Source organism: Kryptolebias marmoratus, linkage group LG12 (genome assembly GCF_001649575.2).
Source record: "Kryptolebias marmoratus isolate JLee-2015 linkage group LG12, ASM164957v2, whole genome shotgun sequence".
In the NCBI taxonomy this organism is placed as follows: domain Eukaryota; kingdom Metazoa; phylum Chordata; class Actinopteri; order Cyprinodontiformes; family Rivulidae; genus Kryptolebias; species Kryptolebias marmoratus.
The window spans coordinates 24,266,455-24,289,262 of NC_051441.1; the positions used below are offsets into that span (position 1 = coordinate 24,266,455).

The window sequence follows — 22,808 nt, forward strand, 5'->3', positions numbered from 1 at the left end:
GATTCAGGTGTATGGGAGCAATCATGGGCAGGTGGAGATGGGCGTGGCCAGGAAACAGCAAAAGGGTGACTGGGGAGGAGTGAATACAAAAGCACAAACATGAGGAAGACAGAACCCAAATGAACCAAGAAGAAAACAAAAACCAGAAAACTAAAAATAAGAAACAAAACCCCAAAATACAATCCAGAGAACTAAAATAAAATCAAAACAAAAAACAAAACCCAGCAAAAACCAAATCACCACAGTAATGACATAGCAACTAGGACATGAGGGTGCAAAATTACCACTATGGCTTTGTGTGTGTGTATTAAATTAAAACCAAGCATTATTTCTAAGCACATATTTCCCTCACCATGAGGACCCTGGTCTGGCTTGCACTGCATCTTCAATCTCACTGTCAGGAGTATGTGGAGGAGTTAGAGCGACAGGCACACAGCTTTCCATCTCAGCTTTCATTTTCTGTCTTTCTTTAGCCTTCTGCCACTACTTACGCTTTTGTTTTTGAGCTCTTTTACTCAGGTCATTGATTGATTTCTTTTCCCCTGCTTCTTTATCTCTTTTCCATCGCTTATGCTCTTTCCTGAGGTATTCTTCCCTTCTCTGTGACTCTGCATTTCTTCTCGCCCTGTACTCTCTTTTCCTCTCTGCATTTGATTTAGCCATCTGATAGGCCTAATGTGAAAATAATAATAATGAAATAACATTTAGGTAGGTAGGTAGGTAGGTACATTTATTTATATAGCACTTTTCAGCACGAGGCGACTCAAAGAGAAAAGGGGCTGGCTTGCTGGCTTGCTTAAGAACAGTCCAACCTTCAGCCCCATAACTGTGGTGATTTGGGTTTTTTCTGTTTTATGGTTTTGTTTTTATTTAGTTTGTTGGTTTGTGTTTGGTTTCTGTCTTGTCTCTTGTTTCATGTTTCATTTGCTCCTCCTCAGTCTCTCTCTCTCTCTGTCTCCCTGCCACACCCACCTACACCTGTCCCTACTTTGTAATCACGCCACCTGTCTCCACTTACCTCATCATCCTCAGTCTTGAAAACCCGGTCATTGCCTTCCACACTCCGCTGGTTCATTGTTTGTTGTTTGTAGTTTGTAGTTTGTAGTTTGTAGTTTGTAGTTGTAGTTGTCTGTTGCATGTTTCCGTCCTGTTCCTGGTTCCGTTCTTGCGCCCGCTCTTATTATGTTCATCTTCTTCTTAGTTTGGATTTAGTTTATGTTTCTGTTTGTTTGCTGCCCCGTCAGCTTTTGTTTTGTTTGTTATTTAGTCAATAAATTAGTTTCTTTTAAAGATGAGTCTGCGCACTGGGTTCGTGTGCGTTATCTTCACCGAACACGACAGTAACAATGATTCAACCCTGTAACAGTGGTTTTTGTTTCAGCTAAAAGTAGCCATAGATCCACATTAGCTAGGGTATGGAGCAGCATATGGCATGAGGAAAACAAGAAATTAATATATTTTTCTAAGATAATTCTTTGATTTTTCCCAAACAATAGTAAATATCACTTATGCATGTAACAGTGTTTAAATGTTGAGCTTGAAGATGTCAATCTATGAATAAAAACAATGAAATATAGGTGAGAAAGTATGCTAACACTTACCTCTCTTTATATTGAGAATTATATTTATATTGTATATAACTCTGATACTTCCATTTCTTGTTTTTAAATAAATTTTGTGGTTTGCTTTGTATGAAAATTTTAGAGGTAAACCAAAGAGACAAAAAGTGCACTGCACTCAGAGAATGACCCACATTCAATAGAAGCTCCACCGCCTCCCGCTGTCAAACGTGCACCCTCCACCCCCTGTTGTATGAGGAACACTGGCCACCTCTTGCTGTTTGGATGGGAAACTTCTTGAAGACTGTGTGACATCATTGTAAAGCTTGGGGGTTCCACTTATGAAACCTGGGGCTTAAGTTTCTGACAGTATCAATCCAGACCAAAAAAAAAAAATTTTTTTTTTTTTAAAACCTGTACTCCTGTTGACAAAACTTGCTTCTTCTTCTGCTTCCATTTTCTCTGATAAACAATGCAACAGCAACCTCCTCAGTGTCCTACAGCAGTCTGCCACAGCTGGCCGTGGTACCTTCTGCATCAAGTCAAGTCAAATTTATTTATATAACACTTTTCAGCAACAAGGTGGTTCAAAGTTCTTACCAACCAAGTAGGTAACTTTAGGATTTTGGCACAAAAACTCTAAAAACAAGTCATTAAAGTTTTAAATCAGAGAAATGGACCAGCAGAGTGTTTTATGATAGTGTTTAACTAAAAGAAAAACATGGAAACTTATTATTTTTAAATTTCATTTCATTTCACCGTTTAGATGGAAACCATGAGATACCCTTTGGCCTAGCTAGCATGTTAAGCTGAAAAGAACTAAACTGTTTCTCCAAACTAAGGTCATTCTAAAAGCTATCTGCAACAGGTAATATATTATTTTGTATAACTTTTATACAGATCCCCATTTCTGTAATATCCTTTTAAAGTCTAAGTTTGAAGCAAGGTCAAGTTTGGTAGTAGCAAAACATTCTATGAGGTGAACAAATTTGCCAAATTCAGTAAAAGCTGAGAAAAAGCAAACAAACAGCCTGACGGTTTGTCTCTATCCAAGGCCTCATTGGTTTACTGGGAAAAACTCCAAAGCACAGACACCAGGCTGGGGGGTATAAGTAAGCCCACACTAACCCGACGCCTCTCACCATGGGCAACTCCAGAATGGAATAGGGTCCAGTCCCTCTCAAGGAGACTGGTTCCAGAACCCACACTGTGTGTAGAGGTGAGCCCAACTACAACTAGTTGGTACCTTTCAACCTCACAAACAAGCTCAGGCTCCTTTCCCTCCAGAGAGGTGACATTCCATGTACCAAGAGCCAGGTTTCATAAGCTAGGGTCGGAGAACCAAGGCCCTCGATTCTTCGTGATCAAACTGCTTCAATTTCCTTCAGGTTGGATAGATGGTACCTGTGTCCAACTTCCTTTAAATCAAAGCATAGATTCTCAGACTCAGGTCTGGGCTTTGACTGGACCATTACAGGACATTTAAGTTTTGGGATGTGGAGCTTTAAATGAACAGTTTGGCTGTTTCTTAACTGCTGTTCTGTCAAATAATTTAAAGGTTGCAGGGGTCTGCAGGTTCTTTCTAACATGCTCTTCTGATACCCCTTTAAAATGTCTCCAGAGCAACAAAGCATGCAGGAACTGTAACAATCAACTGGTGGCCTGCTGGCCACTTCCAGTTTACTAGAGGGGGCCTTTTGAGCCAGTGGGGGTAGCAGCTGTCAGGTTTGGTGGAGAGTGAGGCGAACCCAATGCGCAGACTCATATCGCAAGCTCTAAGAAAAACTAATTTATCTAAAATAAGAAGAAACTAAAACAAAAAGCAGACGTGGCAACAAACAAAAACTAAATAACAAAGAACTAACAAAATCCAGACTGCAGGGAACAAAGACACCAGGGGAGAGACATGAGGAAAACCAGACAGCGCATGAAGCGACAACAGACCAGTGAGTAAGTGGAGGAGATGAGCAGGAGGTAGTTAGGAGAAGTGGGCACAGGTGGGGCAGGTGAAGATGAGCGTGGCAGGCAAACAAGTGATTGGCTGAGGAGAAGTGAATGATGACAGGAACTCAAGAAGCAAAAACTGAACTGAAGACCAGACTAAACATGAAGACAATCAAATAACAAAATAATAGAAACAATAAACCCAAACTGAAGACAGGATAACCAGAAACATGAAAAAACAATAACCCTAAATACAAAAAAAAACTTAAAGAAAACCCAAATCCTGACAGGGGCCCCTTTGTTAAAAGTTTGAAACAAAGATAACACAACTCATTGAGCGTAATTACTGAGTATATTAATAACTTTTATTTCAGACACATTGGTCCATATCATGAAATAAACAAAATAAACACAATGTAATAAGATTAAGTCCAGTAAAGTTGAGATAAAAGCAATACATATGAACATTACAATTCATTGAAAGTCCAGCTATTTTGACACTACATAGAAACACATAAAAAACAGTGTTTGCTATATAAAAAAGGAAAAAATATTTTATAGCTTATAACCCCTTTAAACAAATTGTATCACTGAACTATGCAGGATTACGTGAGTTTTTATATTTATTTGTGGAGAAAGTATCCCATTTTGAAATAATAAAACAAACTGAACATATAAACTTGGTCAGTTTATTACTATTTAATAGACTTAAAAAAAAATAAAAACAGAGACCTTCATTTACTTTAACTTTAATTATGTTTTAATCACAGGTAAGCTTTCAATTCTGTCTTAAGAAAAAAAGCAAAAGTCTTTGTCCAGGCTAGGCTAACAGCTGGAGCCTTAATTTTTTTCTGGTTTATAAAACAGTTCTTTCTCTAAAACAACATATTGGTGTGAAAGAACACTACATTAGGTAATATTAACCTTCTGCACTTTTGCACAACACTGTGTGTTTAGTTTTTCTGTGTTTAGTTGAGAAAACACTTGCAGTTGTTTTTACTGCAGGAATGTATGTGCTCTGAGGATAGATAGGTTGTGTTTATGCTGATGGAGCTGAAGCTGCTGGATGTATCAGTCCACCTGATCAATGAGTCTACTCAACCAAAAGGTTACTCCACTCCAGCATATCAGCACCACCGACAAATACACAATTTATACTCAACACAAATACATAGGATCATGGACGTGGTTCGCTTAAAAGGTTTTATTTTTAAATGTTAGTGCTGGGCGCTAATGAAAAAACAGACATTGGATTTGGATTAAATCATTATGTAAAAAAAAATAAATAAAAGATGTCTAAGCAATATTTTGTACTATTTTGTTTGTAATTATATTACTTCAAGATTTTCATTTCATAATTTGAGCTTTAAAAGCAGCAATTTTCTCACTATAAATTGTACTTGTGTTTGATTTTAAAACATTCAGGTGCAGTTTTGAGGCAAAGTATCTACTCCAAATAGGTTGTTGCTGTGAGTTTTGCAGGAAAAATAATGTGCTACTCTATTCAACTTGTTTCTCTTTCCACCCTTCTGACAATGAATTTAAATCATCCTCTTTATCCTCCTCTTCTTCATCTTCAGTGTGGCCCCTCATTTGTCCCCACAGCGGAGCCAGTCGACCCTCTGCTGTCACTCCCATTGGCTGAATGATTTGGTCTCTGAGCAGGAGAGAAAATGTTTGATTGAATACAACCCCAATTCCTAAAAAGTTGGGATATTGGGTAAAATGTAAACAAAATTAGAATGCAATGATTAGTAAATCACATAAATTGATATTTTTTCACATTAAAACAATAAAAATATGAAATGTTTAAACAAAGATATTGGTCCATTTTATGAAAAACAAAACAAAAAGACAAGGATCATTTTGAGTTTAATGCCAGCAACAAAGCTCACAAAAGTTGGGGGGAGGGGCAACAAAAGACTAAAAATAAGTGGTACAAATAAGAAACAGAAGTAGAGATGGCCAGAGGTTCACCAGTGTGTGAAAACTGCATCTAAAATAGTGGAACAATTTCAGAATAATGTTCCTGAACAGAAAATTGGAAAATCTTTGAATACCCCATCATCTACAGTCATCATATCATCAAAAGATGTCAAGAATCTGGAGAAATCTCTAAGCTCAAACAACAAGACTGAAAATTAGTATTTGACACCTGTAATCTTCAGGCCCTCAGGAGTCCCTGAATTAAAAACAGATCTGATTCTGTTCTGGACATCACTATATGGACTCAGGAACATTTCCACAAATCACAGTCTGTAAACACAGCTCATTGTGCCATCCACAAATACTGCTTCAAGAAAGCTCTGTCATGTAAAGAAGAAGCCAGATGTGAACACCATCCAGAAACACTGCTGTCTTCTCTGGACCAAAGCTCATTTAAAATGGACAGAGGCAAAGAGGAGAACTGTTCTGTGGTCAGATGAATAGAATTTAGAAAATTTTTGTGTAAACCACAAACACCACATCCTCTGTTCTAAAGAGGAGAGGGACCATCCAGCTTGTTTTTAGAGAACAGCTCAAAAACCTGCCTCTCTGGTATGGGGGTGCATTAATGTATGTTGCATGGGCAGCTTACACAATCTTGAAAGGCACCATCAATGCAGAAAAGTATATACAGGTTTTTGAACAACATATGCTTCCATCTAGATGTTTTTTTTTTTATCAAAGGCTTTGTGTATTTCAGACAGACAGTGCTAAACCTCATACTGTCTCTATTATACCAGCATGGCTTCACAGTAGAAGAGTCCAGGTGGTAAACTGACTTCCCTAAAATAAATGAAAACATTTGCTACATCATGAAACAAAAACTCCACCAAAGAAGATCTGTTGAACAGCTAGAATACTCCATCAGACAAGAAAAACCTCTAAAAACCTCCAGCAGCTGCTCTCCTCAGTTCTTAGATGTTTACATACTGATGTTAAAAGAAGAGGGGATGCTTCAGAGTGGAGAACAAGGACCTGGAACACCCTTTTTGAGATGTGCTGCTACTATCAAATTCAAAATGTCCTTGTTTTTTCACCCTAAAAATAGTACAATTTCTTAGTTTAAACAGTTGATCTGTTTACTATGTTCCATTGTGATAAAATGATTGTTTTTTTTGTTTTTTGTTACATTTTACACAAGTTTCCCAACTCTTTGGAATTGGGTTGCAAGTAATTTGCTTCAGAGGCAACGTCACATGAAAATATTCACCGTGAGAGTCTGTCGATCATGCTGATGAGACGCCGAGCTTCCTCCTCCTTCTCCTCCTCCGTCATGCCCTCCATCGGATCAGGCTGCTCTGCCTCTACCCTACCCGTCACCAGGTTGATCTTGGCTTTGGCCTCTCGATACTCCTCAGTGTCTGAGTCCGAGTCACTGGAGTAGTGGGACGATAACTGGCCGTCACCGGAGTTCCTTCGTCCATTCAGCAGTCCCCGAGCTGCCAGCAACCCAGCAGCATTTCCATAGCCCGTATATTTAACAAATCTGCTCACTGCAAACAAACATAAGAAAAGTTGCCTGTGCAGCAAGGGTGATTCAGAGCTGCTCACCTAGGTCTTGTTCACATGGAAATGTTGTTTTTTTGAAAGTCTTTTTATTTGTCGCTTTAAAAAAACAATCTTCATAAACATGGCACTGTTTCCACAAAGGTTTTCATCCACATGGAAATTTAGAAAATGGCCTAAAATGCTTTGTAACTATGCCAGGCCACAGAAATACACCAGAAACAGGAAACAAGGCATGGAGCATGTGCATAAAGCTTGCACATTGGGTAGGAACCAAAATTTTATATATTATGGAATCTATTGTACAAACTTTAAACACAAGAAAAAGAAAAAGAGCCAAACCTAAATCCTTTTTATTGATTGATCATGAAGTGAAATTTTATTTTGTTACAATAAACTATAAGATCACAAAAGGGCAGGACAGCATCAACTGTCTTATCAGAACACAATAAAACTGATCTGGTTTTAACCAGATTCTAAAATTATTCAAATCTAACTTATATTTGGGGACTATTATGTCCCCAAATATGGGGACTATTTGGGGACTATTATGTCAAATATGGGGACATAATGGGCACTTTTCAGGCCCAGTATTCAGCGAGGGAAGGTTTTCTGTCTCAATTTTGAAAGCAAATAAGTGTAATCTCTTCATACAAAGGTGTTGGCTTTTTGAAAAAAATGTCCATTTCCCACATTTTTTAAATGTATATTGTAGTTTGTTTTCTGCAGCATTGGTTTACTTTTTTAATTGTTGACAGTTCAGTAAAATGTGATAAAAACCTTAATATGGTGTATTAATAAGTGATTTTTACTGTGCTCTATTTAAGGTACTATTATTATTCATCAGTCTTGTCTGTTCATTGATGTAATACAGTAAACAAAGGTTGTGCTGTGGTTGAAAACTGTTGCACAAACACAAGCATGGAATCTGTCATTATTGTTGTTAATCTGTCCATCACGCTTTGAGTTAGATTTTAATAATTTTAGAATCTGGTAAAAACCAGATCAGTTTTATTGTGTTCTGATAAGTAAAATCCTAGAGCCCAAAGATGGTGTTTCTTCCCTCATGATTGTATTAGAATACAATAAAAAATAAAGTTAACTGGAGTCATGTTGTACAACTAAATTAGTCTGCAGAGTTGACTGTACCATTTTCTTTGCAGAGAACAAACAGCAGCTCTGCAGCACAATCCTTGACGTCAGTGTCGACGTGGGTCATCAGGCGGACCAGCTGACCTCTGAGCGTGCTGTCCTGCTCAGGTCGGACACCAACATCCCTCAGAGGGGGTAAGATCTAGGTCGAAAAGTAGGGTCAGTTAAAAAATCTTTTATTCTGTCCTAATTGTAGCAGTCACAAAATAACTATCCTAAAAGTAGCAACGTTGTTGTGCATCAACATTGTTGTACAGTAAGCAATACAGTAGTTGTATTAATTTCTTAATAATCAAAAATGCTCCCATAGTGAGTTTGTGAAGAGTTCTTGTGATTACATTTTTAGAAAATATGTGATGCAATTTTAATTAAACTGTGAATGCTTTGAACGTAATGCAGCTGCTTATTCTGTTACAGAAGAAATAACTGTGTGAAAGATTATTTAGTAAAAAGGATATGTTAGCATTACATAATACATAGGTACCAGGTTATACCCTGGAAGTACCTTCTGTACTGTATATACCAAAACAAAACATGTTACCTTCTGCCGTAAATAGTGTCGTGTCTCTCTGTGAACCCTTGAACTCTTGGTCAGTAAATTTAGAACAGGCGTTAGTTTCTCCTTCAGCTTCTGACCCTGAGAACATTGAAAAGATCAGACATGTTTTATTTTACATCTCATTGTAACGAGCAGACTGACAACTCAGCAGCAATTTGTCCCAGAATGATTCTGCTTAATGTTTTAATGCAGAACTGATGATAATTCCGGACATTTTTAAACAAAAATGCATAGGGTTTTCCATCCATTTTCTTTACCCGCTTCTCCATTCCGGGTCACGGGTAGCTGGTGCCTATCCCCAGCAGTCACTGTGCGAGAGGCAGGGGACACCCTGGACAGGTCGCAAGTCCATCGCAGGGCCACATAGAGACTAACAAGACAAACAACCATTCACACTCACACCTAGGGACAATTTTAGAGTCATCAATTAACCTAACATGCATGTTTTGAATCTGTGGGAGGAAACTGGAGGATCTGGAGTAAACCCACGTGTGCACAGGGAGAACATGCAAACTCCACCCAGGAAGGCCTCAGGCCGGGAAGCAATCCTGCAACTTTCTTGCTGGGAGGCAACAGCTCTAACCACTATGCCACTGTGCCACCCCACATAGGGTTTTGTTTTTTCATCTTTTATTCCAAATTACATAACGTTGATGAAGGCAGAGCAAAAATGTTTTTGCCCATATCTGTGTGTGTGTGTGTGTGCATGTATATGTGAATGTGTTTGTTTGTCTGCAAGATATCTCATTTATTACTGAACATATTTTAATGAAAAGTTCAGAAATCATTTGTTTCCACCTATAAGTGATTGAGTTTTAGAGTCAACCAGATTCAATATGGCCGCTACAGCAAAACAACTATAGCAAACACAAAAAGGTAAATTTTACAGTTAATGTTACAGATGTAGGTAAAAACTATTTTTTATGGTAGTAGCTGAAACTGATCCCCAAATTGTACTTTGAATTCAAAATAACTGTGCAAGATACGTGTTTAAACATTGCCATTGACTATTCAAATTAACTCTGTTAGCAAAATCATGAACCAATATTGAAACTTTCAGGAAATAGTCACTGAATGTACTGTACATCTACAACTGATTAACGTTTGGAGCCAACCCCTTTTCAAGATGGCTCCCACACCTACTGTAACTCACCCTAGAAAATACAATAATGGTTATAATTCAGTCAGTTTTACAGATCTGTAGCTAATATTTGGTGTGGTAGTAGCTGAGTGTTGTCCTCACTACACACTTTGAGAGCAATATGTTGTGCAACCTTTTAGCTTTAAACTTTGGCATTAACTCTTTGAGTCTTTAATTTTGTCTGTAATAACCCAGTGATTAGTTATGTCAGTTTCTGCTGGAGGAGCTTATAGATCAGCAGGATTAAGTACTAATGGAATAATGATCTGTATTGTATAATTGAGTTGCAAAAGTTAGAAATAACTTTTAAAAATAATACATTTTAATATTTGTTTAAATGTGTTAAACACTGGTTCTGATTACTTGATTTTATTTAGACCAGCTCTTAAACTTGAACTTGTTCTACTGCTGACAAATGAGCAGGTTTTTCTCCTGAAACTGTTAATTTTGCTGATGCTGACCTCATTAATATATGTCAAGATTTACATCTTTTGAATGTTTTATATAATATAGCATTTTTCTGTACTTTTAATTTCTTCTGTGGCACAAGAGAAAGGTTCTCCAATAGTTCTACCAGCAGCTACATAACTTATCCTGCTGTTTATCCAGGTGAAGCCAGGTTTTCTGTGAAGGTGATTTATGATGGATGTTAAACCCTGCAGATATAAATATGCATTTTCTTTGCATTAAAAACATTGTGACAAGCTAAAAATCCAAAAGAAACATACAGAGCAAAAAAAAAAGAAGTGACTGTATTTTTCTTTATTTATTAGAGATTGCTGTGATTTCTTTATATTTGATCTAAAAATATATATATAGTTTTAATTAGAAGACAGATGCATGAGCATTAAAGCACCATTTGCTTGTTATTTTTCCATTTCTGTCATGAATCTTGATTCACACTTTAACCTACATCTTTTAAAAAAAAATCATTAAAAAAATCATTAAAACATGTAGCTCAATCAGGAATACAGCACTCTGACTTTTGGTAGCAGTACATCATATACGTAAATGAAATTTGGAAGGAATAAAAATAAAAAACTTGCAAAAAAGTCCTCATAGACATCAATGAGATTTTGTTAAACTGAGTGAAAAAACCCAGCCTTCTTTGGAGCTCCACTGCACAGAAATAGTTCAGATACAAACATCATTGAAAATTTAAACGAGTCACAGAAAGGTGGATTTTTATATGACTGAACTGGTATTTTTATATTTTTTACACAATCCCAGTTTAGTTTTGATGATTTTGATTTATTTTACTACAGAATGCTCAACTTAGAGTGTGATGATGTCTTACTAACGTTTGAGCTGTCTAAACTGTGCAGTTTTTCCAAAACATTTTTTACTCCCACAAACTTTACACTTCTACAGGTTTTAGATGAGATGACTGCAAATAAAAAATCCTGAAATATTTTTTGACTTCTGAGAAGAAAGTTGATGGATATTGGTTTCATTGTTCTTCATTTTATAATCAGAATTTTTAGGTCCACTTGCCCTGTTCAGGCGTTTGTCCATAAACAGCAGCAGTGCGTGGACACAGTCCATGTTGACTCCTTCACACTTATGGGATGCCTGGTCCACAGAGACAGCCAGCAGGACATCCAGACAAGCAAGAGGCAGCGCTGACAGGATGTTTACGGTGTGTCTGTGGAAAGAAAGGATCATTTTATTATTTCTGTTATCGGTACCAACTCCTTCAGCTATTTCAGGCCTTTTCAGTTCAACTGTCCATTTAGTTTATCAAAAAGTTGAAGTTACGTCAGAAGATGAAAAAATAAACCTCTGACCCTTGAAGCTCCTCTAGTGTGTCTTCTCTGTCACATGACAGCAGCAGACAGTGGCGCAGCACAGCCACCAGATGGCGGTACAGAGCAACTTCCTCCTGTATGAGCGCACACACACACACACACACACACACACACACACACACACACACACACACACACACACACACACACATACATTCAAAGACATATGCTTTTACAGAATGTTAATAGTATATGTGTGGCTTCCTCTGTAAAATTTTAGGATAAAACAACAGCAACAACAGCTTTTTTTTTCTTTCTAAGATAAACTAAAATCTCCACGGAGATTTTAGTGGACAAAGTGCAGGAATAAGGTCTAAGATAATCACAGTTATTATGGGCTGTCTTACTTTGAGACAGTGGAAAGGTGGGAGTGGATAAGCAGAGTAGATTCCTGATTTTTTTAAGTACATTTAAATACAGTACAACTATTTGCCTTAGTGTTGTTTATGATTGCAAACAGCCCAAATAGTTGCAGTCACAGTTTATAGTTTTTTTATTTTGTTTAATGAGAAGCTCAGAAGGAGTCAAAGTTCCACACTGAACTGTCTCCTTAAATTTCAACAGTGTAAAATAAATTTAATCTACTTGTGGGCAATCTAAGTATCCAGTGATCTCAGTAAATATACACCTGTTCTGATAGCTCCCAGAATCAACATCAGTCCAACACCTCTAAGCAGTAAGGGCTACCACAAAACGAGAGACAGCATGAAGACTCTCCACACAGGTCAGAAGTGCAGACGTTTAAATGAGGGTTGGGCAATAAAAAAACCAATGCCAGAACCCCGAACATCCCACTGAGCTCCATTAAATCCATTATTAGCAAATAAAAAGATGATGTTGCTACAGCAAACCTAGCAAGAGAAGGTCATCCATCAAAACTCAGACCAGGTAAGGAGGGCAATAATCACAGAAACATCCAGGAGGCCAAAAACAACCATGATAAAGCTGAGAGATAAGAGCATCTGTCCATAAGACCACTAGAAGCTGCACAGAGGTGGGCTTTTTGGAAGAGTGGACAGAAAAAAAGACATTGGTTAAAGAAAAAAAAGCTGGACTGTTTGGAGTCTCTGTGGAAGAAGGTGCTGTGATCAGATGAGACCAAACATCAAGGACAAGATCATATCTGAGGAGAATCTACCACCTCTCATCATGAACCTCATCCTTATAGTGAAACATGGTAGTGGCAGCATCATTCTGTGGGGATGTTTTTCATCAGCAGGGACTGGGAAACTGGTCAGAGTAAAAGGAAAGATGAAGCAAAAACAGAAAAATTCTTGATGGAAACTTGAGTCTTCCAGCGATCTGAAACCAGGATGGACGTTCACGTTCCTTTTAAATTCCAGGTTGGAAGACAATACAGAGACGATGTCAAAGGAGTTTTCCTCTCTGAAGAATCAGTTTTCAGATGAATGTGTTAATAAATGAGATTAGTGTTTTCACCTCGTCTGGCTCCTGCCTGTGGGACTTGTGAGCGATGTTGAAGAGCGTCTTGAGGATCTCGATGATGTCCTGGGACATCTCCTTGGAGATGAGGGGAGCTGTGCTGTCAGGGATCACATGATATCCCTCCCCCCACCTCACAGCCAGGCACTGCTCCAGGGCTTTGGCCAGCACGGACATCCCCCGCTCCTGACAGGGACAAGCAGACCACAGGGAAGAGTAGTTTGTAAACCTGTTTAAAGTTTGGCAGAGGATAAAAACTTGAGGGATCAGATTTGTGCCCAGGAGCGTACAAGTCATCTGTGAATGGTTTAATTAAGGTTCCAATTCTACTGAAGATACTATTTGGCTTTATTCACCCTATTCCTATAACCTATGATGCCTTCCTAGGTGAAAAATAAACAGACTTAAACGGATTTGAAGTGTATATGATATATTTCAATATGTAATTGCAAATATATTTAAAAGAAAAATATACTTTTTGTAAGCAAGTGTCTGGTATACAAAGGTCACACTTTGATATAAACACTTGAAAAGTATATTTTGAATAATCCTTTGAAAGTAATAAAAATGTGCTAAAGTCAACTTTTTGTTGTCCAATAAATCTTGCAACCTCCGCTTGAGAGGCAATCAGCAAGTCCAGAACAATGTGAATTTCCAGAACCATCTGCCGGATGGCAGACAGCTTCTTTGCAGTTCCATTCATGGCCTTCTTTGTCATTTATGAGGCGCATCAAGGCATAACGGTTGGTTTCCACATGACCTCGCACTTTTCCTGACCCCACCTATAGGAAGACACTCTAGAAGAATTTTTCCTCCTCCATTCCAGATCCTGAACTTCGATGGGACTTCAGTCTCGTGAGTCAGTCCTGCTGCCATTATCATCGACCCAGGGTCCAGTAAACAAACTGAAGTCCTGGCACAGGAGCAGGTAGAGGAAAATGAACTGTTGGGACAATGAGCCGCAGAACTGTGGCACTAGCAGGTCGTCTGCCTGGCCACAGCCTAGGAGCCTGTCCTGTTCTGTTTGGGCAGGACCGGACCCACCATTTTACTCCGCTGAGGTGTCTTTTAGTCCTGCTGTTGAGGTGTGTGGGAGAGGTATTGTTCTTCTTCAGGGCGAACACCGGCCTGGCCAGCGGTACCAGCGGTACGAGAGACCATGGGACCTGGCACAATGGTGCTGCATCCCGTTTTGCCATGTTTACCATTTGAATGTGCTGTTTAATTAAAATTCCTCCTGTTCACATGTTGGTAACATTACATGGTGCAGTTAACATCAGTTCTGCAATACTGCAATTTCTGAAGCTAGGAGTTTTATCACAAAATATATAAACTCGTCTACACAGACTCCATGGTGCTCAGCCTAAAACAATTTTTCCCAATGATCCAGGTGTCATGACTCAAGAGTTTCTGTCCAGAGAGCGAAACCAAAACCACACACGGAGACGAGGATAACGGTAAGTGAATTTATTTACAGGTGAAGCTATATACAGTGGCGGTTTCCGGAGGAGTCTGCAAGGCAAGGAGAGCTAGGTGAGTCTCGGGTACAATTCGGTTCCAAGATGGTCGCAAGGATTATAATGTCTCTTTGTTTGCTTACAGGTCCCAGAGGAGAGTTGTGGCGTCGAGGAGAAGAGGAGCGATTCCAGTGTTCCCAGGAGATGAGCCAGTTCCAGCAAGGTAAGTATCAGTGATTATCCAGGTAAGTAGTCCTTCAGATCCGTAGTCATGGCGTGGCAAAAACCTGAGGCGTAGGCAGAAACAAAGAACGTGATTAGCATTTGGAGCATGAGTTAGGTTAGACACTGAGGCGGAGAATCTAACCCAGTAGGTTCGATGCTCCAGCGAAGATCTGATCTCAGCCTGCTGTTTAAGTACTGGAAGGTCTCGTCAGTGGAAAATGGAACACCTGTGGAACAATGATTAGCAGCGCCGCCCAAAAGGCGGAGCCAAACCCAGATCCTCACAGTACCCCCCCTCTAACAATCGCCCCTTGGCGATTTTGGACGCCTCTCTGGATGCGCTCCATAAAAGTCTGAGATCAAGGTGGCATCTAGAATAAAGGACCTGGGTACCCATGTGCGCTCCTCAGGTCCATAGCCCTCCCAATCGACCAAGAACTGAGACCCTCTACCTCTCTGCCGTGCATCAATAATGCGGTAGACTGTAAATGCGGGATGATTGTCAATCAGCCGGGCGGGAGGGGGGAGGACGGTAGGTGGGTTCAATGGACTGTCCAAGAATGGTTTGATCTGAGAGACATGAAATGATGGGTGGATCTACATAGCCGCTGGAAGATTCAAACGAACTGAGGTGGGGTTCAGCACTCTCTCAATGGGGAAAGGTCCTATGAAACGAGGAGCTAGTTTCCTCGAGGTGCCTTTCAGAGGAATGTCCCTGGTGGAAAGCCAAACCTTGTCGCCCACCTTATATTTAGGTGCTGAGGAACGGTGGCGGTCGGCGTACTTTTTATTCTGTTCACTGGATCTCTGCAGTGCCCTCCTAGTTTGCCGCCATATGCTTCTACATCTTCGTAGATGGGCCTGCACAGAGGGAACAGCAATTTCAGTCTCAAAACTAGGAAACAGTGGTGAATTATATCCTAGCGCCGCCTCGAAGGGCGATAATCCCGTGGCCGAAGAAACATGTGTGTTATGTGCGTACTCAATCCAAACTAGCTTCTTGCTCCAGGTGGAGGGGTTGTCGCTCGCCAGAACCCTGAGGGCCACCTCCAACTCCTGATTGCACCGTTCTGACTGGCCATTCGATTGTGGATGGTACCCTGATGTGAGACTCACCCCAGCCCCCAATCCCTTGCAGAAATTTCGCCACACCTAAGACGTGAATTTTGGTCCTCGGTCTGAGACGATATCCACCGGGATCCCATGGAGGCGGAAAACTTGGTGTGTAATTATCTCAGCTGTCTCGAGAGCGGTGGGGAGCTTGGAGAGTGGGATAAAGTGTGTAGACTTTGAAAATCGGTCAACAATGATGAAAATGACTGTGTGTCCCTGAGAGGGTGGTAGTCCAGTAACGAAGTCTATTGCAATGTGAGACCTTGGACGACTTGGTATAGGTAATGGTTGCAATAACCCGGCGGGAGGTTGATTGCCACCCTTACAACGGGCGCAGGTGGAACAAGCCGAGACAAACTCTTTAACGTCTGCAGCCAGACTAGACCACCAGAAATACTGGGTGGCCAACTTAAGCATTCGGTTAACTCCTGGATGACAGGAAAACTGCTGGGAGTGTAACCAATTCAAGACCCTGGGTCGGACTGCTGTGGGGACATAAATTTTGCCAGGAGGGCCTCCTCCGAGGTCAGGTTCACCTTGTTGGGCCTCCTGGATCTCCCTCTCAATGTCCCACGTGAGGGCTCCAACAATCAGGGACAGAGAGATTATGGGCTCCTCCTGCTCAGGAGAGTTTTCTTGGGACCAGAGTCTGGACAATGCGTCCGGCTTTACGTTCTTGGTGCCTGGTCTGAAGGTAATGGAGAAATTGAACCGCCCGAAAAACAGGGACCACCTAGCCTGTCGGGGGTTCAACCTCTTGGCTGTTTGGAGATATGCTAAGTTTTTATGGTCTGTCCATATGATGAATGGAACCTCTCTCCCCTCTAGCCAATGTCTCCATTCTTCGAGTGCTAGTTTTATGGCTAACAATTCCCTGTTGCCGACGTCATAATTGCTCTTGGCCGACGTGAGACGCCGAGAGAAATAAACACAAGGATGGATTTTACTGTCCTCAGTTGATCTTTGTGAAAGAACAGCCCCTACCCCTGTATCGGAAGCGTCGACCTCTACAACAAACTGTAGCTTTGGATCAGGATGTCGAAGTATTGGAGCAGAGATAAATCGAGCTTTTAATTTGAAGTTGGCAAAACCTAGGAATCGTTGGAGTTGGCGACGATCGGTGGGAGTGGGCCAGTCTGCCACAGCTCGGATCTTCTCAGGGTCTGTCTGATAAAACCCGTCCGAAAATAAAACCCAAAAAGTTAACAGTGGTTACACTAAATTCACATTTTTCTGCTTTGACGAATAGTTGGTTTTCCAAGAGTCTTTGCAAAACGGCCTTAACATGGTTCTGGTGCTGAGCAGGATCCTGTGAATAGATGAGGATATCATCAAGATAGACAAAAACAGAAATGTTTAAAAAGTCTCTCAGAATGTCATTAATCAGTGACTGGAATACTGCAGGGGCGTTAGTGAGTCCAAATGGCATGACTAGATACTCGAAGTGACCGAGAGGAGTCTTAAAGGCTGTCTTCCATTCGTCCCCTTCCCTTATTCTTACCAAACGGTAAGCGTTTCGGAGATCGAGTTTAGTGAACACGGTGGCAGAATGCAGTTGTTGATGGACAGAGTCTATTAAAGGGAGTGGATACTTATTTTTCACAGTGATCTGGTTTAATCCTCTATAGTCGATGCAAGGACGGAGACTCTTGTCCTTCTTCTGCACGAAGAAGAAGCCTGCTCCCAGGGGCGACGTGGATGGACGGATGATGCCGGAAGCCAGAGAGTCCTCAATGTACGACTTCATTGCCTCTCTTTCAGGTCCGGAAAGGTTGAATAATCGGCTCGAAGGAAGTGTTTCACCTGGGACAAGTTCTATGGCGCAGTCGTAGGGTCGATGGGGTGGTAATGATAATGCTTTAGCCTTACTGAACACAGGAGCAAGATGGTGGTACTCGACCGGTATTTTGGTTAAATCCAGGGTCTGTTCAGGTTCAGCCTTGATACTGGATGATGGCAACGCAGAGTGTAAACAATTTTGTAGGCAGAAAGGACTCCATGACTCGATCCTTCTTTCTGTCCAGTTAATTACTGGATTGTGTAATTGTAGCCAGGGAAACCTTAAAATCATCTGAGTGTTCGGTGCAGAAAAAACTAGAAAATCACTTTCCTCTCTATGATTACCTGATACCGGAAACTGCAGTTTAGCAACCTTGTGTGTGATTCTGGTAATTACTTGACCGGAAATGTCTATAACAGGAAGCGGAGAGGATAATGGAGTAGGTTTTAACTGTAACTGGTCGACTAAATCCCTGGAAATTAAACTCTGTTCTGCACCTGAATCGATTAGAGCGTGGACTGGGCTCTTAATCTGATGATTTAGGAGAGTGGAGTGAACCAATAATCGTGACCCTAGAGGTTGTGTGAGGCTACTCACTAGTACCCCTCGGTTACCTAGTGAGTTTTCCCTTTTAACTGAGGGCATTTGGCTCGGAAATGGTCTCCCTCACCACAATAAAAGCACTTTTTAGCTTCTAAGCGCCTAAGTCTTTCTTCTGCCGTTAATCTCGCTCGTCCCACCTGCATGGGTTCTGACTCCACGTTTGGGATCGTTGGTTCAGCCTCTGCGGTGGTAACGTGACGCCCGAGGTTGGTCATCCGACCCCTTCTCTCCCGTTGTCTCTCCCGCAGGCGGTTGTCCAGACGCACGGCCAGAGTTATGAGATCATCCAAGGCTCGTGGTTCCTCCCAACCCGCTAGCTGGTCTTTGAGAGGTTCTTGAAGTGAATGGATGAAAACTCCCTTTAGCGCCGCCTCGTTCCATCCGAAAGTAGCCGCCAGTGTCCGGAAGTCGATGGCGAACTGAGCCACCGAGCGTGAACCCTGCTTTAAATTCCACAACTTCTGAGTTATTTCGGTATCAGTATATTTGAGCCCAAAAGTCTGTTCAAACTCTTCAATAAACTGGTCAAATGTGGTTAACCGGATAGCCCTGAAACTGTATCTAGCTTCTGCCTATTTCAAAGCTTTATCACGAAGAAGTCCAATTATGTATGCGATTTTCGCCGGCCCATCGGTAAATGACTGCGGCAAACGAGCGAATACTAGATAGCATTGTAGAAGGAACCCTGCACATTTACCGATCTCTCCCGAAAAAGGTTCGGGAGTTGGCGAGGGAACCTCGCGAAAATGTCCGGAGGTCGATACCGGAAGTGACGTGGCCGTGGAAGCGGAGACGGAAGCGGAATCTGCGGTGGTGGGAACTAACAATGACAATTTTTGATGAATTTCTTGTGTTAACAGAGTTAGTTGGTCCAGGCGACCCGTTTCAGATTGTTGTCTTTCACAGAGAGCATTAATCATGGATTCGTGTCGGGCTAGCAATGAGGCTGCCTCTGTATTTTCAGATCGGAAGGAGGGTTCCACCATACCTACGGTGGCCCTCTTGACCCACATAAACGTGTCCGAAGACGTAGTAAAATGCGAAAAAAAAACCCAAATAGCGAGAGGTTTACAAGAAGTGGAGACTGAAACTACTTCACGTGACTGGATTTGATTACGCTCTGGACTGTCTTTTTGGTTTTGAATTCTAATCGGAGTGAGACATCTGATTGTTGTTATATTGTACGTTCAGAATACGTGACGTAGTGAGTGCTCGCATCATAAAACAAGCTTTGACGTTTTTTCTCCGGTAAAGTTTTGAAAAATAATGGAGAAAACAGATCTTATAAACGCTAAATGTGTCCTACAGGCTTGTGCCTTGGGAGACCTCCGTCTTTGTAAGTATTGGTGTGTTCAGGAAGCACTTATGCATATGTACATTATAATGTTGCTTTTGTTGTTTTAATTCATGTAAATACACTGGTGTGATACCTTAGTATATGTTTTGGTCCAANAACATATACTAAGGTATCACATAATAGACATATACCAAAACCTTTGGTATATGTCTATTTTGGATTTATAGCCCCCCCTGGAGAAAACTCCACCAGCCGCCATTGGTCTCAGCCCCCTCCCCCGGCCCCCTCACTATCCAGGAGCAGGATGTGCACAATCTCTTCAGCAAGCTGAACCTCCGTAAGGCTCCAGGTCCAGATGGTGTCTCCCCCTCCACCCTGAGACACTGCGCAGATGAGCTCACTCCCATCTTCACAGACCCTTGTGTCATGTGCCAGCCTGCTTCAAATCCTCCATTATCATTTCCATCCCCAAAGAGCCTCAGATTACTGGTCCTAATGACTATAGGCCTGTGGCTCTGACGTCTGTAGTCATTAAGACATTTGAGCGACTGGTCCTCTCCCATCTCGAGACCATCACCGCCCCTTCCCTAGACCCGCTGCAGTTTGCCTACAGAGCTAACAGGTCTGTAGACGATGCTATTAACCTGGCCCACCATTTCATCCTGCAACATCTGGACACCCCAAAAGCCTACGCCAGGATCCTGTTTGTGGACTTCAGCTCTGCATTCAACACAATCTTGCCACACCTGCTCCAAGACAAGCTCTCTCAGCTCAGTGTGCCCGACTCCATCTGCAGGTGAATCACCAACTTCCTGATAGATAGGAGGCAGTACGTGTGGGGACGACCATCTCGGAGACTCGGACCATCAGTACCGGTTCCCCCCAGGGCTGTGTACTTTCACCTCTGCTCTTCTCCCTCTACACCAACTGCTGCACCTCCAGCCGTGAGTCTGTTAAACTGATTAAGTTTGCGGACGACACCACCGTCATCGGTCTGATCTCGGACGGGGATTAGTCTGCTTACAGGATGGAGGTGGATCGGCTGGTGTCTTGGTGCAGCTCAAATAACCTGGAGCTTAACACCCAGAAGATGGTGGCATTAATTGTGCACTTCAGGAAAGCCATAGACCCTCCACGCCCTCTCGTTATCAAGGACCTCACCATCGTCACTGTGGGCTCCTTCCGCTTCCTGGGTATCACCATCACCCAGGACCTCAAGTGGGAGCCGACCATCAGCTCCATCATCAAGAAAGCACAGCAGAGGATGTTCTTCTTACAACAGCTGAGGAAACTCAAAATGCCAACTGAGCTGATGGTGAAGTTTTACACAGCTGTCACTGAGTCCATCCTCACCACCTGCATCACTGTGTGGTACACTGGGGCCACGAGCAGGGACAAACAAAGATTGCAACGCGTTGTGCGCTCCGCCGAGAGGGTGATTGGCTGCAACCTCCGACCCGTACAGGACCTGTACTCCTCCAGGACCTTAGGACGTGCAGGTCGAATTGCAGCTGACCCCTCCCACCCGGGACACAGCCTGTTTAATCTTCTCCCCTCAGGCAAAAGACTACGATCCATCCGGACCAGAACTTCCTGCCACATGAACAGCTTCTTTCCCTCTGCCACTAAACTGCTGAACAACAGATAATTGACTCTAGCACGACACAGCCACTTTATCCACCTGCCATAATGCACATGTACACTTTCAATTCATTTATTTCTTATTTCATGTTTACTTATTCATTTGTATTTGTTTTATTTGCACCAGTACACCAGAACGATTTCCTAGCCTGTAACTTGTTTACTGGCAATGGCAATAAAGCGATTCTGATTCTGATTGGCAGTCACCCATAATTTGAAGCAAGTCGATAAATCAACACCTAAAGTTGGCTGACCATCCTTCTCCTCTCCATACCTGTTGTTTCAGAAGAAACACTACACCCAAGACCCTCAAAACCACAACTAGATGTGCATTATGACATCTATGGACATTTGCGAATTCACTGTGACAAACGGGGGCGGTGTAACCTCCACCTAAATGGTGTGTCAAGGTGGAAGTGCCAGAAGTGCAATGTGTTCTTGTGCCTGAATGTACACCAGCAACGCTTTGTAGGATATCATCAGAAGTAAAGAGGATGTCATTCCCAAAACCTTGCTGTTGCTGGTGGTTTTGTTGCACTAAAATTAGAAGACATTTTATGGACTTTTTGGATAGGTTTACATCAAATCCCTTAAATTTATTAGATTTCTACTAATTTGTTCAGTATTCTGAGTTTTACCATTAAGGGAAATCTCAAACCTTTGATAGAGGTGTGGATTTAAAAAAAATACAGGGTGTTTTGAAAAAAAAAAGTTACTGTTAACATCTGTTACATGTTAATAATGTCTGTCACAGAACAAACATTTGCAAGGTTTTGTGAAAATGGTAACCTTAACTTTTGGGTTTTATCAAGACAGAGAAACATAGCAAAAATAAATAAATAAATAAATAAAATCTGCAGTATAAGAAGAAGAAGAAGAATTCTACACCCTGAAGTATTATTATGCAGTGTTTCAGTGACCTTTGTCTTATTTGCTGATTTTTGTAAATTACATTCTAACAAACAATTATATATCATTAGAGACATGGGACACCTCCTGCAGGTGTCTCATTTGATCACAAATATTCACACTTGCATTAGCACAAAATGGAAAAACAATCCACAAAATGATGATTCAGTGCTTACCTGCTGGAGCTGTAGTCTGAGCTCAGGCCTCAAGGCAGTCAGTAAGAACAACAGTCGCAGTTTGTAGAACTGTCCACTAGGGGGCTCCCTAATCCAGATCGCCTGCTTCAAACTCCTCCACAGTCCTTGCAGAAGCCTTCCCATGGAAACAAGAGTGACATTCAGAGTGAGGCCAGGGGTTGCTAAGCAGCTGTAAGCATCATATATAGCTGAACACTTCCTTTTTTCAGAACATTTAAGATGTGAAAATAACTGGAGTCATACAACTATGCTTCTTTTATACGTGCTGTAATTATCGTCAGCACGGTTCAATATATTCTTAGGAGGTGGCAGCTGACCTACATTGTTCATGAATCTTGATTGACCACCTCACCAAATTGTTAATTATCACCTGCCACAGAGAGGAAAAAAGCAAATAATATGATTCAGTCTGTGTCTGTGTGTGTGTTTTTCTGTCTAATAGGGAATTATCTCATGAACCACTGGATGGATTTTATTGAAGCTCTCAA

General features: G+C 41.4%; 1 protein-coding gene across 2 annotated transcripts in view; it reads right to left on the reverse strand.

Annotated features, from left to right (window-relative positions):
• Positions 1-3,835: 3,835 nt before the first annotated feature.
• Positions 3,836-22,808, reverse strand: part of si:ch211-195b15.7 (synembryn-A) — a 33,071-nt gene continuing 14,098 nt past the window's right edge. Inside the window, exons 7-14 of one of the 2 annotated variants that reach the window (XM_017437263.3) lie at positions 22,300-22,435; positions 13,096-13,284; positions 11,635-11,729; positions 11,342-11,492; positions 8,689-8,784; positions 8,145-8,289; positions 6,700-6,982; positions 3,836-5,160 (exon numbers count right to left, since the gene is read on the reverse strand). In XM_017437263.3, the coding sequence (XP_017292752.1) occupies positions 5,004-5,160; positions 6,700-6,982; positions 8,145-8,289; positions 8,689-8,784; positions 11,342-11,492; positions 11,635-11,729; positions 13,096-13,284; positions 22,300-22,435 (1,252 nt within the window). In that variant the 3' untranslated portion in view covers positions 3,836-5,003. The remainder of the gene's footprint in view (positions 5,161-6,699; positions 6,983-8,144; positions 8,290-8,688; positions 8,785-11,341; positions 11,493-11,634; positions 11,730-13,095; positions 13,285-22,299; positions 22,436-22,808) is intronic. The other variant, XM_037978880.1, reaches the window with a different exon arrangement.